The 22188-nt window shown below is 38.4% G+C and overlaps 1 protein-coding gene across 1 annotated transcript in view; it reads right to left on the minus strand.

The window, feature by feature from the left end:
- The window catches only part of sorcs3 (sortilin related VPS10 domain containing receptor 3), a 298121-nt gene that overhangs the window by 177866 nt on the left and 98067 nt on the right, over positions 1–22188 (minus strand). Inside the window, 1 exon segment of the mRNA XM_041983793.1 lies at positions 193–261. Within this exon segment, the coding sequence (XP_041839727.1) occupies positions 193–261 (69 nt within the window).

The raw sequence follows: 22188 nt of genomic DNA on the forward strand, positions 1-22188 counted from the left end.
GAATTGTGTTTTTAATAATTTGGATGTTTTCATTGCAGTTTTGATGTCACTGGAAATTAAATTAAGCCATCACATCCCTGAAATATACTAAGCTCTAACAGCCATATTGCATGACTAATTCCACTTTCTGGCACATATTACAACATTCAAAGACCTGCATGAAAACATGAATAAAATTCTGTTTTGTACTCACCTCCAGAGTGTGCTTTCAGTGACACTGCCAATATGAAAGTCGTACAGTTTGGTAAGAATCAGGATCACCTGGAAAGAGACACAATAATGATATTACAGTCATTTAAAAAGACAAAGCAGGAACTGACTGGCATTGGTCAAAACAAAATCAAGTCACAGGTTTTTTACAATAGTCTTAACAAAAATATCCACATATTAAGAACTTTAGGTGAATGAAAACTAATGGCTTTCTTTACAGAATGTGAGGGGGGGTTGTACACACTGGGTTGTACAACGTGCCCGTTTCTTTCTCAGTATGTCGCCAAGTTATTTGATTGATTTTGACTGAACCAAATATATCAGAAGGGCTGAGAGTGAGCTGTCATTGATCTGGTTGATGGATAAAGTCAATACATTATTGTTTCTTTTTTTCTGCTAGTTGTTTTTGTCAGTTGGAAGTGTGTAATTATGTTTCTGTAAGGATAAATGGTGAATGTCTAAAAAACATGCAGCCCAGACACAGCATCCAAGAAAGAAAACCAGCATGTGCACCCAGGGTTTGTATCTCCATCATGCCAAATGGAGCCAGACTATAAATCTGCATAACTGATAAGGAGTCAGTTGATGCAGGATGGAGTATTGATTATTAATCAAATGTAGTAACTAGAAACCAAACATCAGGGAGAATAGATAGATAGATAGATAGATAGATAGATAGATAGATAGATAGATAGATAGATAGATAGATAGATAGATAGATAGATAGATAGATAGATAGATTTTTAGATTTTAGATTTTTTATATTTTTCATACTTGTTGAAGCCTGCAACAATATATATATATATATATATATATATATATATATATATATATATATATATATATATGTATGTATACTGTATCTCACAGAAGTGAGTACACCCAAATATTTATTATATATTTTATATATATATACATATATATATATATTGCAAATATTTCCGTATATCTTTCTATGAGACAACACTATAGAAACAAAACTTTGACATACACAATATCAGCGTTTAGTTTCCATAGTTTGATATTGATATTACAAGGAACAGAAAGTGATAGATTGTCATGTTAGGAGGCTAATTAGTTGTGTGTTCAGTTCTGTCCTTGTGGAAACAATTCCAACAGACTGTGTTCGCAGTCCGGGCATCTGCTTTTTGGTGAGTTCATCCACAGGCACAGCACTTTGAGAAGGACTGTAAGAGTTCTCACTGTAAATCACAAGATGTGAGGACCAAGTTTGCCATGGCGGGATCAGCGGTGATCCTCCACTACACAATGCACAATCACAGCTTTGTTGCACAGAGAGAGATGGGCGTGTAAAGTTCTGAAAGCGATCAGAAAAATAAGCCTCTGTTGATTTAATTTAACTAACTGGTAACCTCCACCTTTATTCACTTAAGTTTTGGATTCAAGTCAAAGGTGTGTGAAAAAAAGGAAGAAAATATACAATGCAATAAATATCATTGGGAATTATAATTTTGCTAGTGATTCAAGAACAGATTACCAACTGGAAATACTGGGAATATTTCCAGTGGCCCTCAGGACAGTAGATACAGTTAGAAAATTCAATATTATCAGCTATGTTTCAATTTCAATTGAAGAATCAAAATTTCAGCTGGAGTCTCCCACAAAAGTGAAATTCCCAAGATGGAAAGCTACAGGAAACTCACAGTCCCCAATGTCAACATTCATCTTGGCTGCCCTGCACATGCAGGAAAAAAGTGGTGACAGCTGCAATAATAAAATGTTCACCAGCACTTCTGTCAGTTTGTGTCTCTTTAAATCAATCACACGTGTAATGGTCTGACCTCTAATAGCTAACAAGTTGCTAGCCAGTTAGAATCCACCAACTTGTACTGCTAAGAGTAACAAATCTGGCTGGTAGGCAAATCCTAGTTTGTTTTCAGACTTGCAACCCTGGTAAATGAAACACAAGGTCTGTGGGTACCTAGCATCCCTACTTTCTGGAACTCACTCCCCAAAGACATCTATGATTGCTCTGACCTGATTATGTTCAAAAACTCTCCAACACATATCTTTTCAGAGCTGCCATCAAGTAGTATATTGATCTAAAATGGATTTAAATGAAGAAGGATCCCAAGAATTTTTATTGATTTTGGTTTCGTTGATTGATGTTTTTAAATGTATTGCAGTTTAAATCTTTTTTTTTTTCTTGCTAAAAGCATCTTTAAGCATCTTTGAGTGTCCTGAAAAGCCCTCTATGAATAAAGTGTATCATTATTATTATTATTATATTAAGATAAGTTAAGCTAAACTATGCTAAGATAAGCTAAGATTATATAAGCTAAGCTACGCTACACTTAACTAATCTAATTTAAAATAAGATTAACAAAGATAAGCCGAGCTGGGCTTAGCTAAGCTAATATGAGATGAGATAAGATGTCTTTTAATGACCTTCAAATATTTAATAGAGCTTCCACTTTAGTTAATGTTGTAGGATGACTTTGTCACTTAGCTCAGCTGTTTTCCTTCCCTGTCTAAATGACTTTATTTTCCTTCTCATTAGCCTCCACGCCAGTGCCTTTTCTTCTCTACAACCAGCTTCTGCTCATTTAAATCAACCTAACCAGCAAGACTTGAGTCACTTGGCTTGGAGGCAATGTGGGAGTTGTGGCCCTGACTTTTCTGACAGAAGTCAGCATTCAGGCTGGAAGAGAACAAAATTCAACTCTGTAAAGAAGCCCTTCATGGAACTTTCAGGCCTGCAGCCTTCCAGGACCTTTCCACCTCTTTCTGAGCCTTGGTCTCTGCATGTCTTCTGAACAAGCCAGCTGCTTACAGCAGCTTTGGATGATACTTATGGGAATATGTGCCACATGCCAGAGGAATCCTCCCACTAAGAGTGTGAACATACGGTTCAGGCCAACAAATGCTACAGAGCCAGAGAGGAAGTAATAAGAAGAAAATGGATTGTAGCCATGCAGCCCCACAGAATCCTAAAACTATCTCTGTGTGTGAGGTTTTTTGCATGCAACTGTGGAAATGAGTGTGTTTGTGCTGTCAGCGATTTGTAGTCATCTTTGCTTGGAGCGAGGGGTGACACACATAGACATGAGTCATCTCATCCCTTCATAATAGTGTGAAATGGAAATTTACTTTGGACACCAGCAGGAGCAAAGAGTATCTTTAAATGCTTCTGAAGAAAATCTAAAAATATGTATTAAGCAAGGTTCAATGCATCAGGTGGGACGGCTCTAACTAGTTATTTACATGCTTGTTTCCAAGTCTTAAGCAAGTATGATGGAAAGACAAAACTGTATCTAAGGTGTATGTATCTCAAGTACACTCTCTGCATTTTAAATCCCTACTTGACTCACAGTTATAGAATAAAATTGTCAGTCATATTGCTGTTGTATTAGCCTTGTAGCCTTAGCAATTAACTAAGTATGGGGATAACATATTATTAGCATAACTAAATGTCCCCCTATCCTCAAAGACCAAGTCAAAGTGCCAAACCCAATTTTGAATATTGCTTCAGCTCGTTGCATTTTAATGAGTGTTAATGACTTTTTGAAGGAATAAAGGTTCAGCTCCACTTCTTACAGAGCAATAGTTTAATTGTGATCACGGCATGAAGAGGTGTCACTCTCAATGTAAGGAATGGATCTAAAGCAGCACTGCAAGGCTGTTCAATTAAACTTGGTTAAATCACACCTGGCAATGTGCAGGTTTGTTCATGCTGAATGGGAAACATAGCTGGACCCCCCCTACTAAAACACCAATGTTGCCCACATTTGGTGTACAACAATGTCATCACGCTTAATAATAAGAAAGGAAACAAAAGAAGGCACGAAACACCTGCATAAGATTAGCAAAGTTCCCTTTCTGTTAATTACCCTGCTTTGAAATTTATTTTACTCTAATCAGAGTCTAATAGCATCAAATGAATGAACCAAAGGAAAAGAAGAGATGTAAAATTTTACCCCATATTTACTGCTCAAAAATCTTGCCTGCTTGTTTTGGAACTGAAATGATTTCAAAAACATCTGCTTTTCTCGCTCAGTTCAAAACAAAACAGCCCTTTATGCCTCTGACAGCGTGTGTCAAAGTATTGACAGTCTCTTGTCTGACAACAGGCTTTTAGTATAGCATACATCAAGACAGTCTGCACCAAAATGGCAGCTGGAACTGATCATTATCTAGAAGTGATTAAACCTCCCCGCTTCTCCATAGCATGTCAACAACTGAGCAATTACTTTTTCAATTGGAGAGAGCTGTTTACGTGACAAAATGTCAGCTGGTGGCAGCGCAGCCACCAGCTGACATAAAGGGATGCCTGAAAAACGCTGAATGGTTTCTTGTAATTTGGTATGAAAATGACAGAGAAATGAACTGATATGTTGGTAAGAGGATAAATAGACAGTATGATGTTATATGGCTCATAAAATGAGCCAAACTGTTAAAGAAACAATAACCGGCATATTTCGGATGTTGGGTTGGACTCATCTCTTGCTCATAATTTTGTTTTGTTTTTTATTAGACTGAATTTCCAATACTTCAACAAATGTCTGAAATGTCATGACATAACCCTTGTCTTAGTGTATGCTCAAGTTATTTCATGGTGATCCAGTTTTGGTAGATTTGTGTTGTTGGTTTCTTTAAATCTCCTGGGCAGTCTTCATGCACAGATACCCTCTCTCATCCCCTCTGTCATCAGACACTGAGGCTTCCTTAATGTTCCCTAAAAGACGTTGCATGAATGACTCCTTCTTCATGTCCCAAATAAGAGATTCAAATGATGACAGTTCTTCATGGGCCAAAGAGGTAAAGTTTCCATTCATTTAATTAAAGCGCATCTATTTGATTTCATTTAGTGGGAATTGGATTCAAACTAGAATTAACACGAATCCAATATCTCTGCTGAACACAGACACTGAAATCTTCCTGCTATTTTATAACTGATTGTTCAGATTTAACTCACTGTTGTTATTTTAACATAGTTTTAATTAATAATTTACTAAGTGACAATACTAGCATGGATTACCAAACATTTAGACGGCTATTAAATTTATACCTGTGTGGGGAAATCATGCATTACAAGTGGTCTTGATGCAGCAACTGGGGATGTGTGTGGGATCAATTTTCCAAGGGCTGGAAGTTGTGTAAGAGTGTCCAATACTAAGAACTAGCAAAGGAAGTTATGTTGTTGTCATCAACATTGCAGATATAAAGATTGATAACTACTGGAACATCAGCGGCGTTGGGGCCAGCACTGCCTTGTTGGCTGGTAATTGCTTTTCTGCATGACATCACACACATTTCTGCTTTTAGGGATAAGCCAACTATCTAAATGCTAAATTTACTTATCTGTTTTACATATAATTGTAGTCGTGCATTTTCCTTTAATCAGTGACACAAGGTGGAAAGCATCTTTGATAATCAACATAAAGAAATGACAAACTTGATTTGCGTGTGTGTGTGTGTTTTTCCCCCTTCTAAGCTTGTTGAAAAGCTCCTGAAAGCAAAGGCAGGTGGAGAGAAAATACTCAAAAAATATAAACAAACAAGGGAAGTCAAAGACCCAACTTGGTGGAAATTGGTCAACATAGTTATAGCAGCAATAATTGAGCAGTACGGGTGAGTCATTTTTTTGTTATGCTTTAAAAGCCAGAAAATCAGCTACACAGAGAAGTAAAGACTTCTGTCACACAATGACGTAAAAAAACTCATTCCTGTCATACCTGTCCTGCCAAGGACGGCTCCACCCATAGCTATAAGGACACGTTACGCATTCGAGACTGTCACCCTGTTTCCTAGTCTGAAAGATCAATACTCTGAAAAAGGATATGTGAGTATTTGTTTCTGTTCATCAGAAAGCTATGAGGGGGATTGTGAGGACTACAGTTTATTCAGATTATTTAAACTGTTAAACTTTTTTTTTTTTTTTTTTTTCAATTCTCTGTAGGGGCACTTTTTCAACGCCAAGAGTAATGAATGCTGCATCGCTTAGAAACTGAAAAACATGCAGCGTGAAGTCAGTAGTAGCAGCAGGAGAAGCAGCTCCAGCAGGGATCTATCAAGCAATAGAGGACCACAGTTTAAAAGACCTGTGACTGCAGAACATCAGCTGGAGGGGGATGTGTGCAGAGAGACCATATCCCTTTTGAGGCGCAGTACAGAAGAAGGGCAAATCTTCATGCGGAAGAAACTTTTCTTAATTCATGATCCTGAGAAGTGTGAGACCATCCTTACAGTTTTTCCAGGGTTCAGACATGAAGGGCCTGGCAAGTCAGCTTTGAGCATTGTAGTGTTTCTGAATGGTTGGGCTTAGATTCTCCTAATTCCTCTTACAAGTAGCAGACTTAAAAATCACAAATACACTTACTGTAAGTCTCTCTATCCATCTTTACAGCTCTTTGATAAACATAAATGATAAATTCAGCATGTCACTTTTTCTTTTCTCACTGATAACACAGATACAGACAAAGTCAAGATTTGCAATTCATTGCAAATTTAGTTGTTGATGGAATTCCTTCCTGAGTTTTTATTTTTTATTTTTTGTACTTTGTTTCAGTGTAGGATGTGACATTGTTTTCTTTTCAATTTCATTTTGTTGAGGTTCTGCTAAAATAAAAGTCAATTTTGAATTTTTTTTTTTTTAAACTTGTTTAAGGTGCTTCAGCAGTGATTTGAGTTGAAGCTGAAAGTCAACAGAGAAGCGAACAATCTTATGCAGTCTGCTGGTGATGAAAAGGAAGAATCATCGGCTCAGGTCACACAGTTCTGCCTGTTTTTATTCTATTTTTTTTTGTTGTGATTTGTTTCCCTTCCACCTTTTATGTTCTATTTTCCAGAAGATTGCAAGGTATCAGAATTTTGCAAGAATGTATGAATTTAATGCAAACGACCAACTTGGCTTCATGCAATTGTTTCTTTTTCACGACACAAGCCTGGAATGCATAGCTGCCACGGTTTCATTTGAAATGTCTTTGCTCCAGCTTGGGACTGGGACATGGCAGCACTGTTACTGTTAGTTTATCTCCGTCCTCCACCACCTGATAAGAAGAAGACACCCGTGATGATGATGACTGTTCAAGAAGCTGTAAATCATGTCCAGTCCAATAAAGTAAGTGGCCTTGACCTATATTTCATTGCATAAAAGGGAAGTTGTTAAATTGCAAAGCAATCACTGATTATGCCTTGAAGATTTTGTTTCAGTCATGCTGCAACCTTCAAGACACGACAGGCTGAGCTCAGGGGAAGCAGCCTTGCATTCTGGCTGTTGGAACATTATGTGCCATTTCTTGTTCAAATTGGATTTTTATACATATAATATTCCTCATGTTTTCTTGTGCAATATGCTGTAATGTTAATTGGGACATGTTGCTTAATGTTTTGATGCATTTGTTTTTAAACACTAAGGTCCTGATTTATTAAAGGCTTGCATATGTAAAAACATACAAACTTGATAGCACATGTTGGAGCTGACTTGCTAACTGGGTGCACCAAGGATTGCGTCTGTTAAATGGACAAATAATGTGCGCTATACATGTAGCACATTTGCCCTTGATAAATATGCAAAATAAGCTTGCCAGCAGTCCCGGCGCCAGGACAGAGAGCCAGGCGGGCACTCGATCGCTGTGGGCAGGCCCCATTTATCAGATTCATTTTGACTTTATAAGAGGCCAAATTCCAGTTTAATAATTCAATACTAGACCCATGTCAAAACAGATTAGGCACAGAATATAAGAAAAAAAATAATATATATATATATGTTTGTTAAATGCTGTCTACTAGGGTATGTTGGCTGTTTTTGTCCTATCAAGGCCTCACCACAGAGGGTGTGGTGGTACTCTGCCCCCTCTGGACATTGCCTGCTCTGCTTCCTCACAGCTTTCTTCTTCCTTGTCTGTCACTCTGCTCCTTCATGCTCCCTCTTTTCACTTCTCTAACTCTAGCTATCTGAATCACTTTAGGTTCTCTTCTGGATAAGCCTTCGCGCTCATTTATTCCACCCTTCAAGTGCATGTCTTTCCCTCGTTTCCCTGTTCATTCCCCTTCCAGCTAAAACCTCTTTATCTCTGTTTTATCTGAGCTTTTCTTCTTCCTTTTCCCTTGTACCTTTCACATTTTATTTTATTCAGTCCCCTTGCACAGACCTCTTATCTTTATTCTCTCACTTTCCCATATTCCCCTCATAATGTGCCCCATCTTCAGCTCTTCACTTTCACTCTATCCTTTTCTCTGTGGTTATCTCTTGTCCTAATGTCCCTCCCTGCATCCTGCCCTCTTTTATTCTGTCTTAACTTTTAGTTTCCTTCTCCTCATGCCACCTACAACACTTGTTAATACCTCAGAAAACCAATGTGCATGGACTTTGGTTTGGGTTAGTGATCTTCTTGAAGGGAGGAAAACACAATGATCTGTTTTTAATCCATCCTTTTCCTGCTCCTGCTCCTTATCTGCTATATTCTAAATTTTTTTCCTGGTTAGAAGAGCCCCTGATCTCATCCATAGGGGGTAAATAAGCCACCCAGTGTCACTAACCGCAGTTTATGACAATGGATGAGGACTGGATCATTGATCTGTGGGTAAATCATCAGCTTCAACTTCCACCTTAGCACTGCTCACCACCGCAGACCCAGTCCGGCTATCAATCATCAAGAACAAAACCTCAGCACACACTACTGCTTTATAAAAATACATTTTGTTATTTGACTTTTTGATTGTCACTTTAAACAAGCGCTAATCTTTTCTTTTTTTTTTTTTTGTCAATAATCAAGCACATAAATATTAGAAGTAAACATTTAGAAAACAACTCCTTAAGGACTGTTTTAGATGCAGAACATCAATAAATCCACTTGAGAGCAGAAGATGTGAATCAAATAGCATGCATCTGGCTTTTAAGAAATGTTTAGATTAAATGAGTGGTGCAGATGACTCAGAAACTCGCATGGGGTTAAAAATCGTCTTGACAAAGAAGTCCTTTTGACAGCTAGGGACAAAGAGGACTCACTCGCTTGCAGCAATGTTTCCACTTGGGCTGCACAGGAATTGAATGCCACATAGTAAAGGGTGCTGAACTATTATAAACTCATTTAGTAAACTTTGACACACCCTTCAGTATATGTGCAAGGGTACAGAGCCAGAGAAATTACATCTTAAAGAAATATCCTCAACACTGATGATAATGGGCTGCAGGTAAATTAAAGGGAGACAGAGCTTCAGGAATTAATTGGTCCTCAGCTTCATTGGTCATCTTAGTTTTCTGAGACAAACAGCTGATCACAAAAAGATGTGCGATGTGTATGTGGGTTACAAATCCACAGAGAAATATCCACTTCAAAAGTTTGTCTTCAACATTTTTTTTTTTTTAACTTATCTTGCTTTTAATCTTTTTAATGTAATTTATTATTTTATTGTGATTATGTGTTGATGCCTTTTACTTTTTCTAAATATCTGTAATACCTTTGTTTTATGTAAAGCACTTTGAATTGTCCTGTACATGAAATGTGCTGTACAAATAAACTGCCTTGCCTTGCCTTGCTTGGTCTGTTTCAGTCCATTATTTTTAGTCTTATCAATCATTCTTCCATTCAACAGCTATTAGAAATCCACAGACACAACTGATAAATGTGCAAATAAGTAATTCCCCTTATTAATATTTCATATTTTAGTATTTCTTTAGCTTGAGAAAATTCAGCTAATAAAGCAGCGTTAATAGTCATTATTTGATTATTCTGTTTGAGCAGCTAATGTGACATTCAAAGAGGAACTGGAGGATCAATGTGTTGCTACAGGGTGAGGGAAAGGTCAATTGATAAACCAATCAAGTGGCCTGTATGGTAGGAGTGAGATTGTGAGCCAATCTGCTACATCACATCAGCTGGACTCTCAAACCGTGGGAGGAATAACCTTTCCAGCACAGATAAAACTGCTGTATGTTCTTCCTCTACAAAAAAAAAAGAAAAAGAAAAAAAAAAAAGTTTTAGGTGCTGCTGTTTCACACAGATACACACTATATCCTCTCACAGCTTGAAAGGCCGAAGATAGAAACGTTGCCATAACAACTGCCGTCTGAACAGCAGCTGCAAACGCTCACACAAGTCCAGCCATTCTGGATCCACAGTTTCCAGAAGTCTAAAGAAGCCCGCTGCTATCGTCTTCAAACGGATTTTTAATTTGAGCCAAAAATACTTAGCTAAGATGATATGAAAAAGCTGAAAAGTACGTATACCTGCTGCAAATGGGAGAATCTCTTCTACTTACATTACTTTCTGCTGCAGCGCCATTAGCTGACTGCATGAAATGCTGGGTGGAATATTTCCTGCTATACTGAATGATATAAAAGGCTTCTGGATGATACATCTGTTATATAATTCAATAAAGTAGTCATTGTTGTTGCAAGTATCTGTTGGTGCTTATTTGCTCTGATGAAAAGAAAAACAATACTGGAGCGAGTTTTCCTCTATGCAAAACACCAGCGTCTACGATCCTAATTAGGCCATAAAAATATCTGCAGATTAAAAAGAGAATCTACGTTATCTTGAACAAGCTCAGCAAGAAATGCTTGTCTTCAAAGTGTTTATGAGAGAGCATCTTCGACATTATTATTTTTAGTCTCAATTTGCCATTTTGGGTTATTTTTGGTATTTCATGCAACCATTAAAATCTCCTTTTTGCCCATTTTTCTTTCCCATGCATCCATCTCTCAGGCCGGCTCTTGAGGAAGTCAAGCGAGACAAACACTATCTGGCTGGCTGTGGAACCTGGACTGAGGGGGTTATAGCTTGTGACAGGGTGCAAGAAAAACAAAGCCTCTCTGACTTTACTCCATCATAACACAGAGGGGGACAGAAAGAAAAATAGGTAGTGGAATTTCATTGACACAGAAACAGGCTCGCCACACGTAACAGCACAACTAAAGAGACATCCTGAAACCTCACCATGGAAAAGACCATGAAATAATAAGAATGTAGATATATATTTATTTCTATATAGCTGCTTATTATTAAATACATTGGAGAGTTCATGTTTGTTCAGTAACAATATGGAAGATGTTCAAAGAATCTCCATTTCTCAGAGGGAAGTATTTTTACAGAAAAAGAAACACCACATGTTGACTAATTAAAAAAAAGCTTTGTATATTGGAAGCAACTTATACCTCATGCTGAAAATGGGTAGCAGCGCAGTTTGAGCTCAGGATGTTACTAATAAGATAGTGTCCAATATATCCCATAAATATGTACTGAAGTGTGTTTACTGAATGCTGCCACAAATGGATGTTTTCCAACAGGAAACAGTGTAATGATTCCACACTTAAGTCTCCAGAGAAATGATCAGAACAAATCACAAAACTTTTCTTTCTTTTTCTTCATTAGAGGGAGAGCTGAAATGAAATGCTTAATATAGTCTGCTGGTGTTTGTGCTGGTGTTCGCATATATGGAGGGAAACAATACAAATACACCCGACAAGTCCCGACTTGTGTGCTTTCATCTAGGAAATAGTTTGTGTATCCAGATAACTGAAGTGAAGGTTTATCTATTTACATATAAATAACACACAGATGTGTTCATGTATCACTAAATTTACTTCTTAATATTATGTATTCCCAGATGCAGCGTGAGGGGTGGGCCCCAGGGGGCAAGGCCCGCCCTTCCATCTATCCTTTCGATTTTTATATACTTTTAAATATCATTTACATGTATAATGATTTACCAGTTATTTTTATAGCAACACTGAATCATCATGAGTAGAATCAGTTCCTATGTGCTTTTTCGGCATTGAGCAGACTTATCTCTTGAGATATTTACAAGTTGTGTGCGTGTGTGTATGTGTATATTTAATCTATTAGCTTTGTCCGAATTCCAAAACATTTGCGCTGTACTGAGTGTTTGTGATGTTTTGTCTAAAATTTGATCCTTATGGATCAGAACTCATCTAATGATACCTCTTTTTAGTTTTTTTGTTGACTGATCTTGGCCTCAGACATTCTGTCATTTAATTATAAAGTGTATTATTGGTTGAAATGACTGATCTGGCTTTATTATTCATGAATGAAATGTTCTGTTTTCTATTAAATCTGTTGTGTTACAGCTAATATCTGCTGGATCTGATTTTAAGTGACGGTTTAAGTTGTTTGCCGACACTAGAGGAAAATACTTCTTTTTAATTGTATTCTGTATCTAATCTGATTCACCCTGAGCCAAATATTGATTTATTGAGCTGAAATTTGTCCTCTTATAAATTCAAATTCCACTTGAAAAAGGGATCCGCCCACAGCAATAAATTACCCCTTACTGTGTCCCGGTGACTGATTGAGAGAGCAAACAGGAAGGTTATAACATTAATCTGATGTTTTGCTTTGGAACTGAATGAAATGTTTATTGAATGTTTTCTGGGTACGTGTGTGGGGTTTCTTACAAATTATCTTAGAGCTGACAGTAAAAACCACTGAAACAGAAGTAGAGTTTTCTTGGAGTTTTCTCTAATAATAATAATAAAAATAATAATAATAATAATAATAATAATAATAATAATAATAATAATAATTTAGTAGTAATAGTAATAGATAATAATAATAATTCTGAGACCTATAGCTGTCGAGGGACATGGAGGCGAGATGGAAAAGCTGAGCCTGCTGACTCTATGGATAGATTTGAGAATAAAAGAACATTGATGGAACAACACATGGACGTCGCCCCCATGGAGGATGATGGTGTTTTACATCCACACTTTTCGTGTTGAGAGGGTTCCACGCCCACAAACGTGGCTGGTCTAGTGGCTCCCCGGTCTTCTCTGTGTCTGCTCCTCCTCTCCGTCTCCTGTTTTTCTGAGAATCATGATGGACGTCAGTGATCAGCTGATCAGCTTTTCTGTCGCTAGTACTGTCTCTCCTGTAGCGTTTGTTGATCATTCAGGTGAGAAGGAGGAATCTAGCGGTTCATGGTTCATACCAGCATATATTTACCCTAAAGTATTGTTTATGGCAGGACCTTTTCTAACACAGTAGCTGACAGAATTTATACTTCAGCTCTGCAGGGGCTGATCTACAAAAGTTTTGATGGGGACCAGGCAGGGGCACTGACCAGGAAAAGGGGGGCACAAATGAGACCTTTGTGTTTTTATCCAGATCATCAGTTTTAATAGTTTCTTCATCAATATGAGCTGTTTAACTTTATGTGTCAACGTCTGGTGATTTTATGACAGATATTATCACCACGTGATCATGTGTAGAAGGCCGGTAAGATGATGCTGTATGAATTCTGCATTACGATCTAGATTCTAGAACATGGTAGAGATAATGTAGAACAACATGTAGCAGTAGCCCACTTGGCTTGCAGGAAATTTCAGGCCTAATCACAATTAATTTGTAAGCTGTGATTAATCTCATTAAAAATTTTAATCATTTGATGCCCTTGTTTTTATGCTTCACTTTTTCTTAATGCTTTGTCTTTTCTGTTTTTATTCTCCAACTTATACAAACTCTTGGATCCACAACACATGATTTGCCATCATGGGACACTTAACTTCCAGTAACTGTAGCAAAACATTTTTTAGTAAAGCACAATTTTCAATGCCTGCTTGCAAACATGTCACTCAAACTTCTCCCCTCCTCCTTAACGCTGCCAGCTGTGTTTAATGGGTGTATTTTCAGCATATATGAACTCAACACCTCCAAAACCTCCACACCAACCTTCTCCTCAGCTCCTGGCTTCACAAGGCAGATCAGTGACCTCTGCCTCCACAAACATAGTCTCCTCCAATAAATCCCAATTTAACAATTCAAGTTATATAGGGGATGACCTAATTATCCTGTAATTTGTCATGAACCAGTCTTGACAGCAAAACAGGTAAAAAAAAAAAATAATAATAAAATTCTGCAAAATGTTGAGAAATCTATTATTTCCAATGAACATTGTCAGCTGGTGGTGACAGCGATGGGAAGTGTTCATTTCAGTGGAGAAGAACATGTCATTCTAAAATACTGGTAAAAATGGGCAACTAACAGAAAAGAAAAAGAAGTTCGAAAGTTTTAACCTGATCGAAGCATCATGTGCTTTTTGCCAGAGGGAGCCAAGCTGGCTGATGGTCTGTGACTCAAAGTGACAGACATCCACCCATGAAATGTATTCTGTGTCAGAGAGAGGCAGGAAAACCTTAACTTTTTGCTAAAAAGTGTAGAAACTAAATTCACAAGTTGAAGGACAACAAGTTTTAATGATGCAAGAATATTCAACATGGATGGTGGGCTGCATCGTATCAGGGAAATGTGCAAAATGTGGTGACACTGTTCCCATGACGATTTGCAATAACTAAACTTAAATGTTTTCTCTTATGGAGCTCCACTCGGAGAACTCACCCATGGACATCTGTTGAGTTTTCTAGGTTTTGCTAAAATGACACTTGAAGCGATGTCCTAACTAACACTAGGTTCTAACTCTTCTTCCTAATAAAAATTATTTGGTAACATACAGGTTCCTGCAACCTAACCTACAAACCTTTGCAAAGGTTTCAAGCTATTTCTTTACCAATGTAGGATAAATGAATGAGATCTGTGTTTTATAAGCCAGTGTGGACTGTCCGTTATTAAAAGCAGTTTCTGTCAGAGGAATCATAGTTTGCATTAATGCACCGATGTCTGACTGACATGAAAAACAGATTAACTTTTAGATCTCCAGGTGAGATAAGCTGTGAGTCTTTTCATGCCGCTGTCCATATCCGCAGATACAAGGTAATTAAGACTTGCAGTAATGTCGGTGCCACAAGGTGGCGCAACACACAAAATGTCTATCTATCTATCTATCTATCTATCTATCTATCTATCTATCTATCTATCTATCTATCTATCTATCTATCTATCTATCATCTTATCTTGTAAGATGCTTGCTACTTGGGTGTGTAGAAAATCTTTCCTCTGGTGCTCTTCAGTTCGGGGATTCCAGTTATACTATAGAGATGACTGAGGCACTCAAGGGGATGAGAAACAAAAAGCCTTTATTAAATCATGGCTAATCTAGTTAAAAAATACATGCGATTAAAAATGATACATGCCTACGCGTTTCAGCCGTCGTCAGGGCAAGTGGCAAAATGTTTGTCAGACAATTCATTTCCTATATATCTAGAGAAAATCAGCAGCAGCTGCTCTGTGTGGGCAGGTAGAGGGTCACATGTTATAATTGACCTGCCAATGAAAAACAGAGTTAGGCAATCTATAGAAATAGGTTAACGTAGCATAATACATCCACATCTAAAAGAAATTTACATATACTATATATAATCATGTATAAGTCTAAATAGATATTGTTCTTTAATCCTTAAAGGAACCACAAAGTAATAAGTTAGATCACAAGACTATTATCCAAAGATAAACCATTATAAAAAGGGAGAAAAATCCAGTTGTCTATTCAAACCTGGGTATTGTGTAGCTTTTAATGTGTAGATCCAGAATGACTCTTTCTGTAGGAGTCTTTTCAGCCTGTCTCCATCTCTAATGGAATTTTCTATATGCTTTATACCTGTAATCTTTAATGATTCGCAATTGCCATGATTAGCTACCTGGTGGTGTACTGCAATAGGATATTGTGGGTTTCCCATTCTTATTGCGTATATATGTTCCACCAGCCTTACTTTTAACTTGCGCTTTGTTCTTCCAATATACAAACAACCACAGGGACATTGTAATCTATAAAATACATATGAAGTATTACAATTAATAACTGATTTTATGTCATATTTACGACCGGATGACATGTAAATGGAGTGGAGATCTGGATGGAAGAAGAGTGCCTGAGAGTTTGGGATGGAATGTAAGAATGTAGGAGCTAAGAAAGTGAGGAAAAGATTTTAAGAGTCTATAGATATTAACCAGGGAGTTGTTAGAGGACAGAAGTGATGTGCTTGGTAACTCGGGTTCTGGTAATGATTTGGGGATTCATTTTGAAATAATTAGTTTATGGACTTGTGGAGAAAACCAGAAAGGGGAGTTATCGGGATCAAGAGAATGGATCAGAATGGTGACCTGTAGGCTGTAGTACTTAAATTAAAATAAAGTAAGATTATTCATGTCTTTTTTTGTAAGAATGTGTATTGTCGAGGACTCCTGACCTAAGAGGAAGAAAGAACTGGACATAATCAATGATAAGGGTTGATTTGGAATTAATCTAAGAAATTCAGTTTTGAGCCTAAAAAGTTTAAATCTCTGCTCCTGAAAATGGAGGAAGCAGGTGGGTTTGATAAGCAGGTAGAGATCCGTGTCATCGTCATGCCGATAAAAGTGAATATTATATTATCTAAAAACAGAACCAATGAGTCATCTTCCACTGCAGCTTCTCCGTGTGTAACCACAGTCACATCATTCCTGATTGGAAGGACATATCACTTTTAGGTCTTTAAATAAGTGACAGGAATTTGTTGGAGACTTTTGACCCTCTTCTTCAAGTTATTCTTTTCATTATTCCTATTTATTACACCTTCTCACTTGTAATGTGTTCTGGTGCCAGCAGGAGCAGAGGAGAAGACAGGCAGCAAGCTTTAACTGCAGGCCTTTTCATGTGTCGTTGTGAATCGTCTCTGAGGTGACACAATATAAAGGCAGCAGGACAGCTGATTAACACCAGACTGAAATCTTACACTCTTAATTACATTTTTTTCCCCTCAGCTCTGACACCATCTTCTGTCTCTCCATGGTACATACTGATAGGGATGCATGAGGGTTGGAGTGGGAGGTGAGGTGCGGGGGAGGAAGGTAAAGAACTGCTCACTCACTGATAACACGTCCTGAATGAATGCAGGTGCACCGTGTGAGGCGCTGCTGAAACACTAAAAGCATCAGAAGTGAGCTAGGCATAATTAAAATTGCAATATGTTGTCCTCTCAGGGACATTAAGCTATCCATCAAGCACTTGATCTATTGGCACAAGCCAGCTCGCTGATGGCTCAGCAGCTGCTTACATTGACATCTGCTGTGACAACGCTGGTGTAGCAGACACTGAAGTGTGCTGCTGATGCCACCCTGCACACTATTCATTACACCTTCCACCTGGCTGATCGACTATGTTCGAGGGGGGTTCATCTGAGGCCAGTGTTTTTTTGAGAAACTTTGTACCGCACAGCACCCAAACATAGGCATTACTGAGATTAAAAATAAAACAAAAAATATATCTGTTAATACTAAAAAATGACAAATTTTGTGTGTTGGGACTCAGTTTGAAAAATACCAAAATACCAGCTTACTTAGATCTCTATTGCCGTGTTGTGTTTGACTGTACTTTCTACTTTTACTGAAAATGTGAGGGGGGCATGGTCATTTCTGTAGAAGGAGAGAGAACAAAAAAAAACTCAGTGCTTTCCATGAAACAGACCCATCAAACTACATTGTTCCACATAAAGTAAAACCTGTCACAGTGGTGAATTTTCAGAGAGACAGCACAGCTCTCCAGTTCGACTGACACTCGGGAATGGAGCCTCAGAAAGCCTGCATATCCCAGCTCATCATGAGGTGCCATCATGGGTCATGGGCAGTGGGCATCAATTTGTGCTTACAAGAGAAACCCACCAAACCAAAACACTTGTCATGTGTTGCATGGCATGATTCATTCTGATATGCAGAGTGCCTTTACAGCCAAATCTTTTTAAATGAGTAATTTCTGGGAGTTGGCTTAGCCTCCTGACTGATGCTGCTGTCAGCACATCCCTAAACCCTGCATGAACACTTAAGGAAATGTTAGCGGTTTTCTCAAAAAGTGCAAATGTAAGGATGATTTGACGTAGGATGTGTCAAGGATTCATCCATGCATCCATCCAGCCACTTATCCAGGACAGGGTCATGGAAGATACATGAAGGCAGAAGTCCAGGATCTCTCTCTTTTTTCCTTCCTCCAATTCTTGGTGTGGGACAACAAATCATTTCAAAGCCAGACAAAAGATCACTTTGAGGTATCCCTGTTCAGTTGTTTAACGTGACATGGCAGCAGTTCAGTGCATTTAGGCACATAGACATGGTTAAGATGACTTGCTGAAGTTCAAACTGAGCATAAGAATGGGGTCAAAAGGGGATTAAGTAACTTTGAACATGGGATGGTTGTTGGTGCCAGAAAGGCTGGTCTAGACTGCTGATCTACTCACACTGGTTACAACCGAGGTATACAGAATATCAACATATTTTATTTTATTTAAACTTTATTTAACCTGGAAGTCCCATTGAGATTAAAAACCTCTTTTGCAAGAAAGTCCTGGCCAAGATGCAGCAAAAAGTATCACATGCTCAGCCTTGAAGCAGATGGCCTACAGCAGCAGAAGACCGCACCGGGGGCTCCTGTCAGCTAAGAACAGGAAACTGAGGCTACAATTCACATAGACTCACCAACACTGGACAATGAGGCTCCATTTCAGCTCCACATTCAGCTGGTAGGCTCAGAACTTGGTGGAAATAACATGAAACGTAATGACATGGACTCTGTCAGGACTGCTCCCTGTCTGAAATTCTGTCCATAACTTCCATGGACACAAGGGGTATGGGTCAGCATTCTTGACACATTTACATTGTTGGCATTTGTTTTAAATGTGCATCAAGGTTTTATGTTAATGTAAAAGATTATTTGTATATTTATTAGGAGTGGGACTTTAACACGTTTATAATGATAATTACTGAAAAGTCAACACATTAAAAACACAACTTATTTAATAAGAGTTTATATTCCAAATAACGCAGAATGTTTGTCAGTGCACAATTTCCTGGTACACCGATTATATTGATGCCCATGTCTGAGCTCAGCCAATGCTTTGTTGCTATTTTTAGGGAGTTTTCAGTCCCCTCTATTTAAAAAAGCAACAAGCATGAAATGTAGCAACTTTTTCTGTTGTTATTGGAGACTTTTGGTGACTAACGTGAAAGCACGTATGAGCAATGTGTGCTGCTGAAAGCCCCTACCCCGTCCAGAAGCACTAACAGGGTGGATTTGTAGGGTGGATTCGGTGAAGCCTTCAAAACAGTGCTTGGAGTACCATGATGACGTATAGTGCCGACGAATCTGCACTTCGAAGTGTGCAGACCCCGAATTGGGACATAGCTTATGTGTTGCATCCTCAGTTTCCTTTATCACTCCACATTGCTGCTTTCTTAATCAATGAAAACGAGCAGTCAGATAATTATGAACTCTGTTTATTTATAATTATTCCAGAAATCAATCTGAATGTCCTGATATTGACAATCATAAACATGTAAACAATGAGGCTATTTTCAATTTCATTATTAAGCTTTATTTTTCCATTGACAGCAAAAATCAAGACATCTTTATTATACTGAGATGTTATGTTATCAATAATGTTCAAGTAGCCATCTAGTAGCAAGATTTCTTGCAGTACAGCAGTGTGTTTTGTGCCTTCAGTCTTTCCGTAGCCAGTTGAGCCATAATATGGAAGTTGAGAAGATGTTTTTCATGCTCTCCTTTATGGCTGGAAAATATTTGCCTGTAACTATTCTAGCCAATTTGTAATTGACTAACACAGAGAGAATATTGTTGAGGTAAACATTTGTTGATGGACAAAGTTGTTTAAATCCCTTTAGTCCATTCGCAGAAGCTAACTGCTAGCTTGCATTGGTATGTTCCATAGATGCTTGTCTTATGCTAACTTATCAGATTTTTTATACATCGTCATGTGTAATCACAGGTGATATCATTGAGACAATAAATGTATTTTCAATGAAAAAACTATTGTATTTTCTCTATGTTTGCTTAGTTTTACAGATTCAACCTTGGATTTGCTGATCAACAACACATGCAGGTGGCGTCATAGAAATGAATAAACACCCCTTTTCTGTGGCAACTATTTAGGTGGTTGTGGTGCTTTAAAGGTCCCATATTATACACTTTATTCCCAATCTGAGACTATTCATTAATATCTAAATGAAATATTTCCGCCATGGTATGGACAAATCGACCCTCAGTTTGAGTGCAGCGGCTTCTCTTCACCTCCCTCTTTTTAGCAGCTTCAGAAATGTGCCGTTTATGGTGGGCGGAACCCTGGTGGAGCAGCTCAGCTGTTGGCTCCGCCCATCGCATCGCCCGTCATGAGGTGATTGACAGGTTAGGCCTTAGCGGTTACTAGACGCTGATTACAGCGTAGTGAAGGATAAACAAACGCCGGAACACCGGAACCCATTCCTGAAGAAGTTCGAGCAAGAAGACTAACAGTACTGCTCTTACCTCTCCAGCTGTGTCACGGACAGTTGGTATTGAACCTGGCTTCAGCTTCAAACGGTTGGCGAAGCCTGCTTTCCATGCACCCATGTTGTGGAAACAGTCCTCTTTGAAATGCTGGCCACAGACATGCAAAACCTTTGGAAGTTTTCCGGGTACATTTCCTCCAAAAATAAAATTAATCCACTCAGTCCTCGTGGGTTCAGTGGATGGAAGTAAAAAAACGTTTTCGTGTTCATTTATGCAGCCACAAACAGAACAGTGCTTCTGTCGCTTAGCCATGTCCGCTAACGAGGGTTGCCGAAGAGGGAAAAACACTGGGCGCTAGGTGATTTTTAGAGGGCGGGCTTTGAGAGCCGGTAGACGGGTCCATCGCTCTGTGGGGAGTGGTTATTGTCCCTTATGACGTCTTAACGTACAGGCTTTCAAACAAGCTCATTTCAGCGCTTACTTCCCTAGAGGTGGAGCAGGGGGGAGAGAGAGCGCCTGAAAGAGTTTCACACTTACGGGTCTCCTACACATGCGGGGGGACCAGTATGACTGTTCCAAAACCATTAAAAAGTGAATTTTGCATAATATGGGACCTTTAAGTAAACTTGTCTGTCTGTTTTCAGGTCAATTTACTCTCAAGCAAGATATTGAACTTCATACTGGTCCCTGTGGAACACCATAGTTGTATCTACGAGTGTATGTGAATAAATCTCAGCATTTTATCTACTACCCATGCTGACACATAAATGTTGCCTTTGTTTTTTTTTTTTTGTTTGTTTGTTTTATTTTAATCAGATGGCATGGTTAGGAAAACTTGGCTCTCTTCATCTTTTGGTTTCCTAATAATAAAATATTGCTCTTTAGCCATTTACTACATTATAAGCTTTAACTTGACCTACCCTTCTATCCTTACTGAGACAAGAACATTCTCAGGACAAGCAGCGGGATGGCCAGCGTAATAGACACAGAGCTCATTGATTACCTGATCGATAATCCAGCCTCGCCAAAGAGAACCATTTGACCTTAAACCACAAGGAGTTTAAAGTCCAACGCTCAAACTTCTGATTAAAACCGCATTTCTTCACAAGACATCTGATACATTTTTTGAAGTCGAACAATCAGTTAGCCACAATTAACCTTGTGTTTTCATCGTTAATGACAAAGAGTTGGTTTTCCAACTAATGCATAGGAAGAAGGACTCAACTTCCACCAGGGACAATAAAAAAACGCCATTTGAAACAGCCGTTACTTATCTAGTCAAGCTTCAGTGCAGCCATGAGAGACTTCTTATAAACCAATTAGAGGAAGAAAAGGTCATACAGTAGCCTTGGAGAAAAAGGGGTAAAGGCCTGATTGTATTGGTTCATGCTCTAATTTTGACCACCACACTTTTCACTTATTCAGCTGAGCATAGAAGAGAAGATGAGCCAATGTACCCATTTCACTCTGTCTCAGAATGTTAGTGATAAAATTGGATTGCAAGCCCACCGATCACTGCATTCACGTGAGGCTGAATGTGCTCAAAAGATGAACTGATCACAATCTATAATGAAATTTTTTGTAAGAATAACAACAACATGAGATATGAGTTGCTTATCAAGGGAAACAAGAGGAAAGAGCTGCATAGTACACACCTGCACATAGAAAATACAAAAAAAAAAAAATGTTAGAGAAAACTTCTGCAGTGTGAGAACATGGGGTTTTATATGAAGTCAACTGTTCCAGCGCTACTCAGAATTAACAGCTTCAGTGTTTGGAGTGTCAAAATTATATATGAACCCAACATACCCAAGGTTATCAGCACCCATGCATCAGGAACTCAACTAACTA

The sequence above is a fragment of the Melanotaenia boesemani genome, chromosome 4, assembly GCF_017639745.1.
Source record: "Melanotaenia boesemani isolate fMelBoe1 chromosome 4, fMelBoe1.pri, whole genome shotgun sequence".
Taxonomy (NCBI): domain Eukaryota; kingdom Metazoa; phylum Chordata; class Actinopteri; order Atheriniformes; family Melanotaeniidae; genus Melanotaenia; species Melanotaenia boesemani.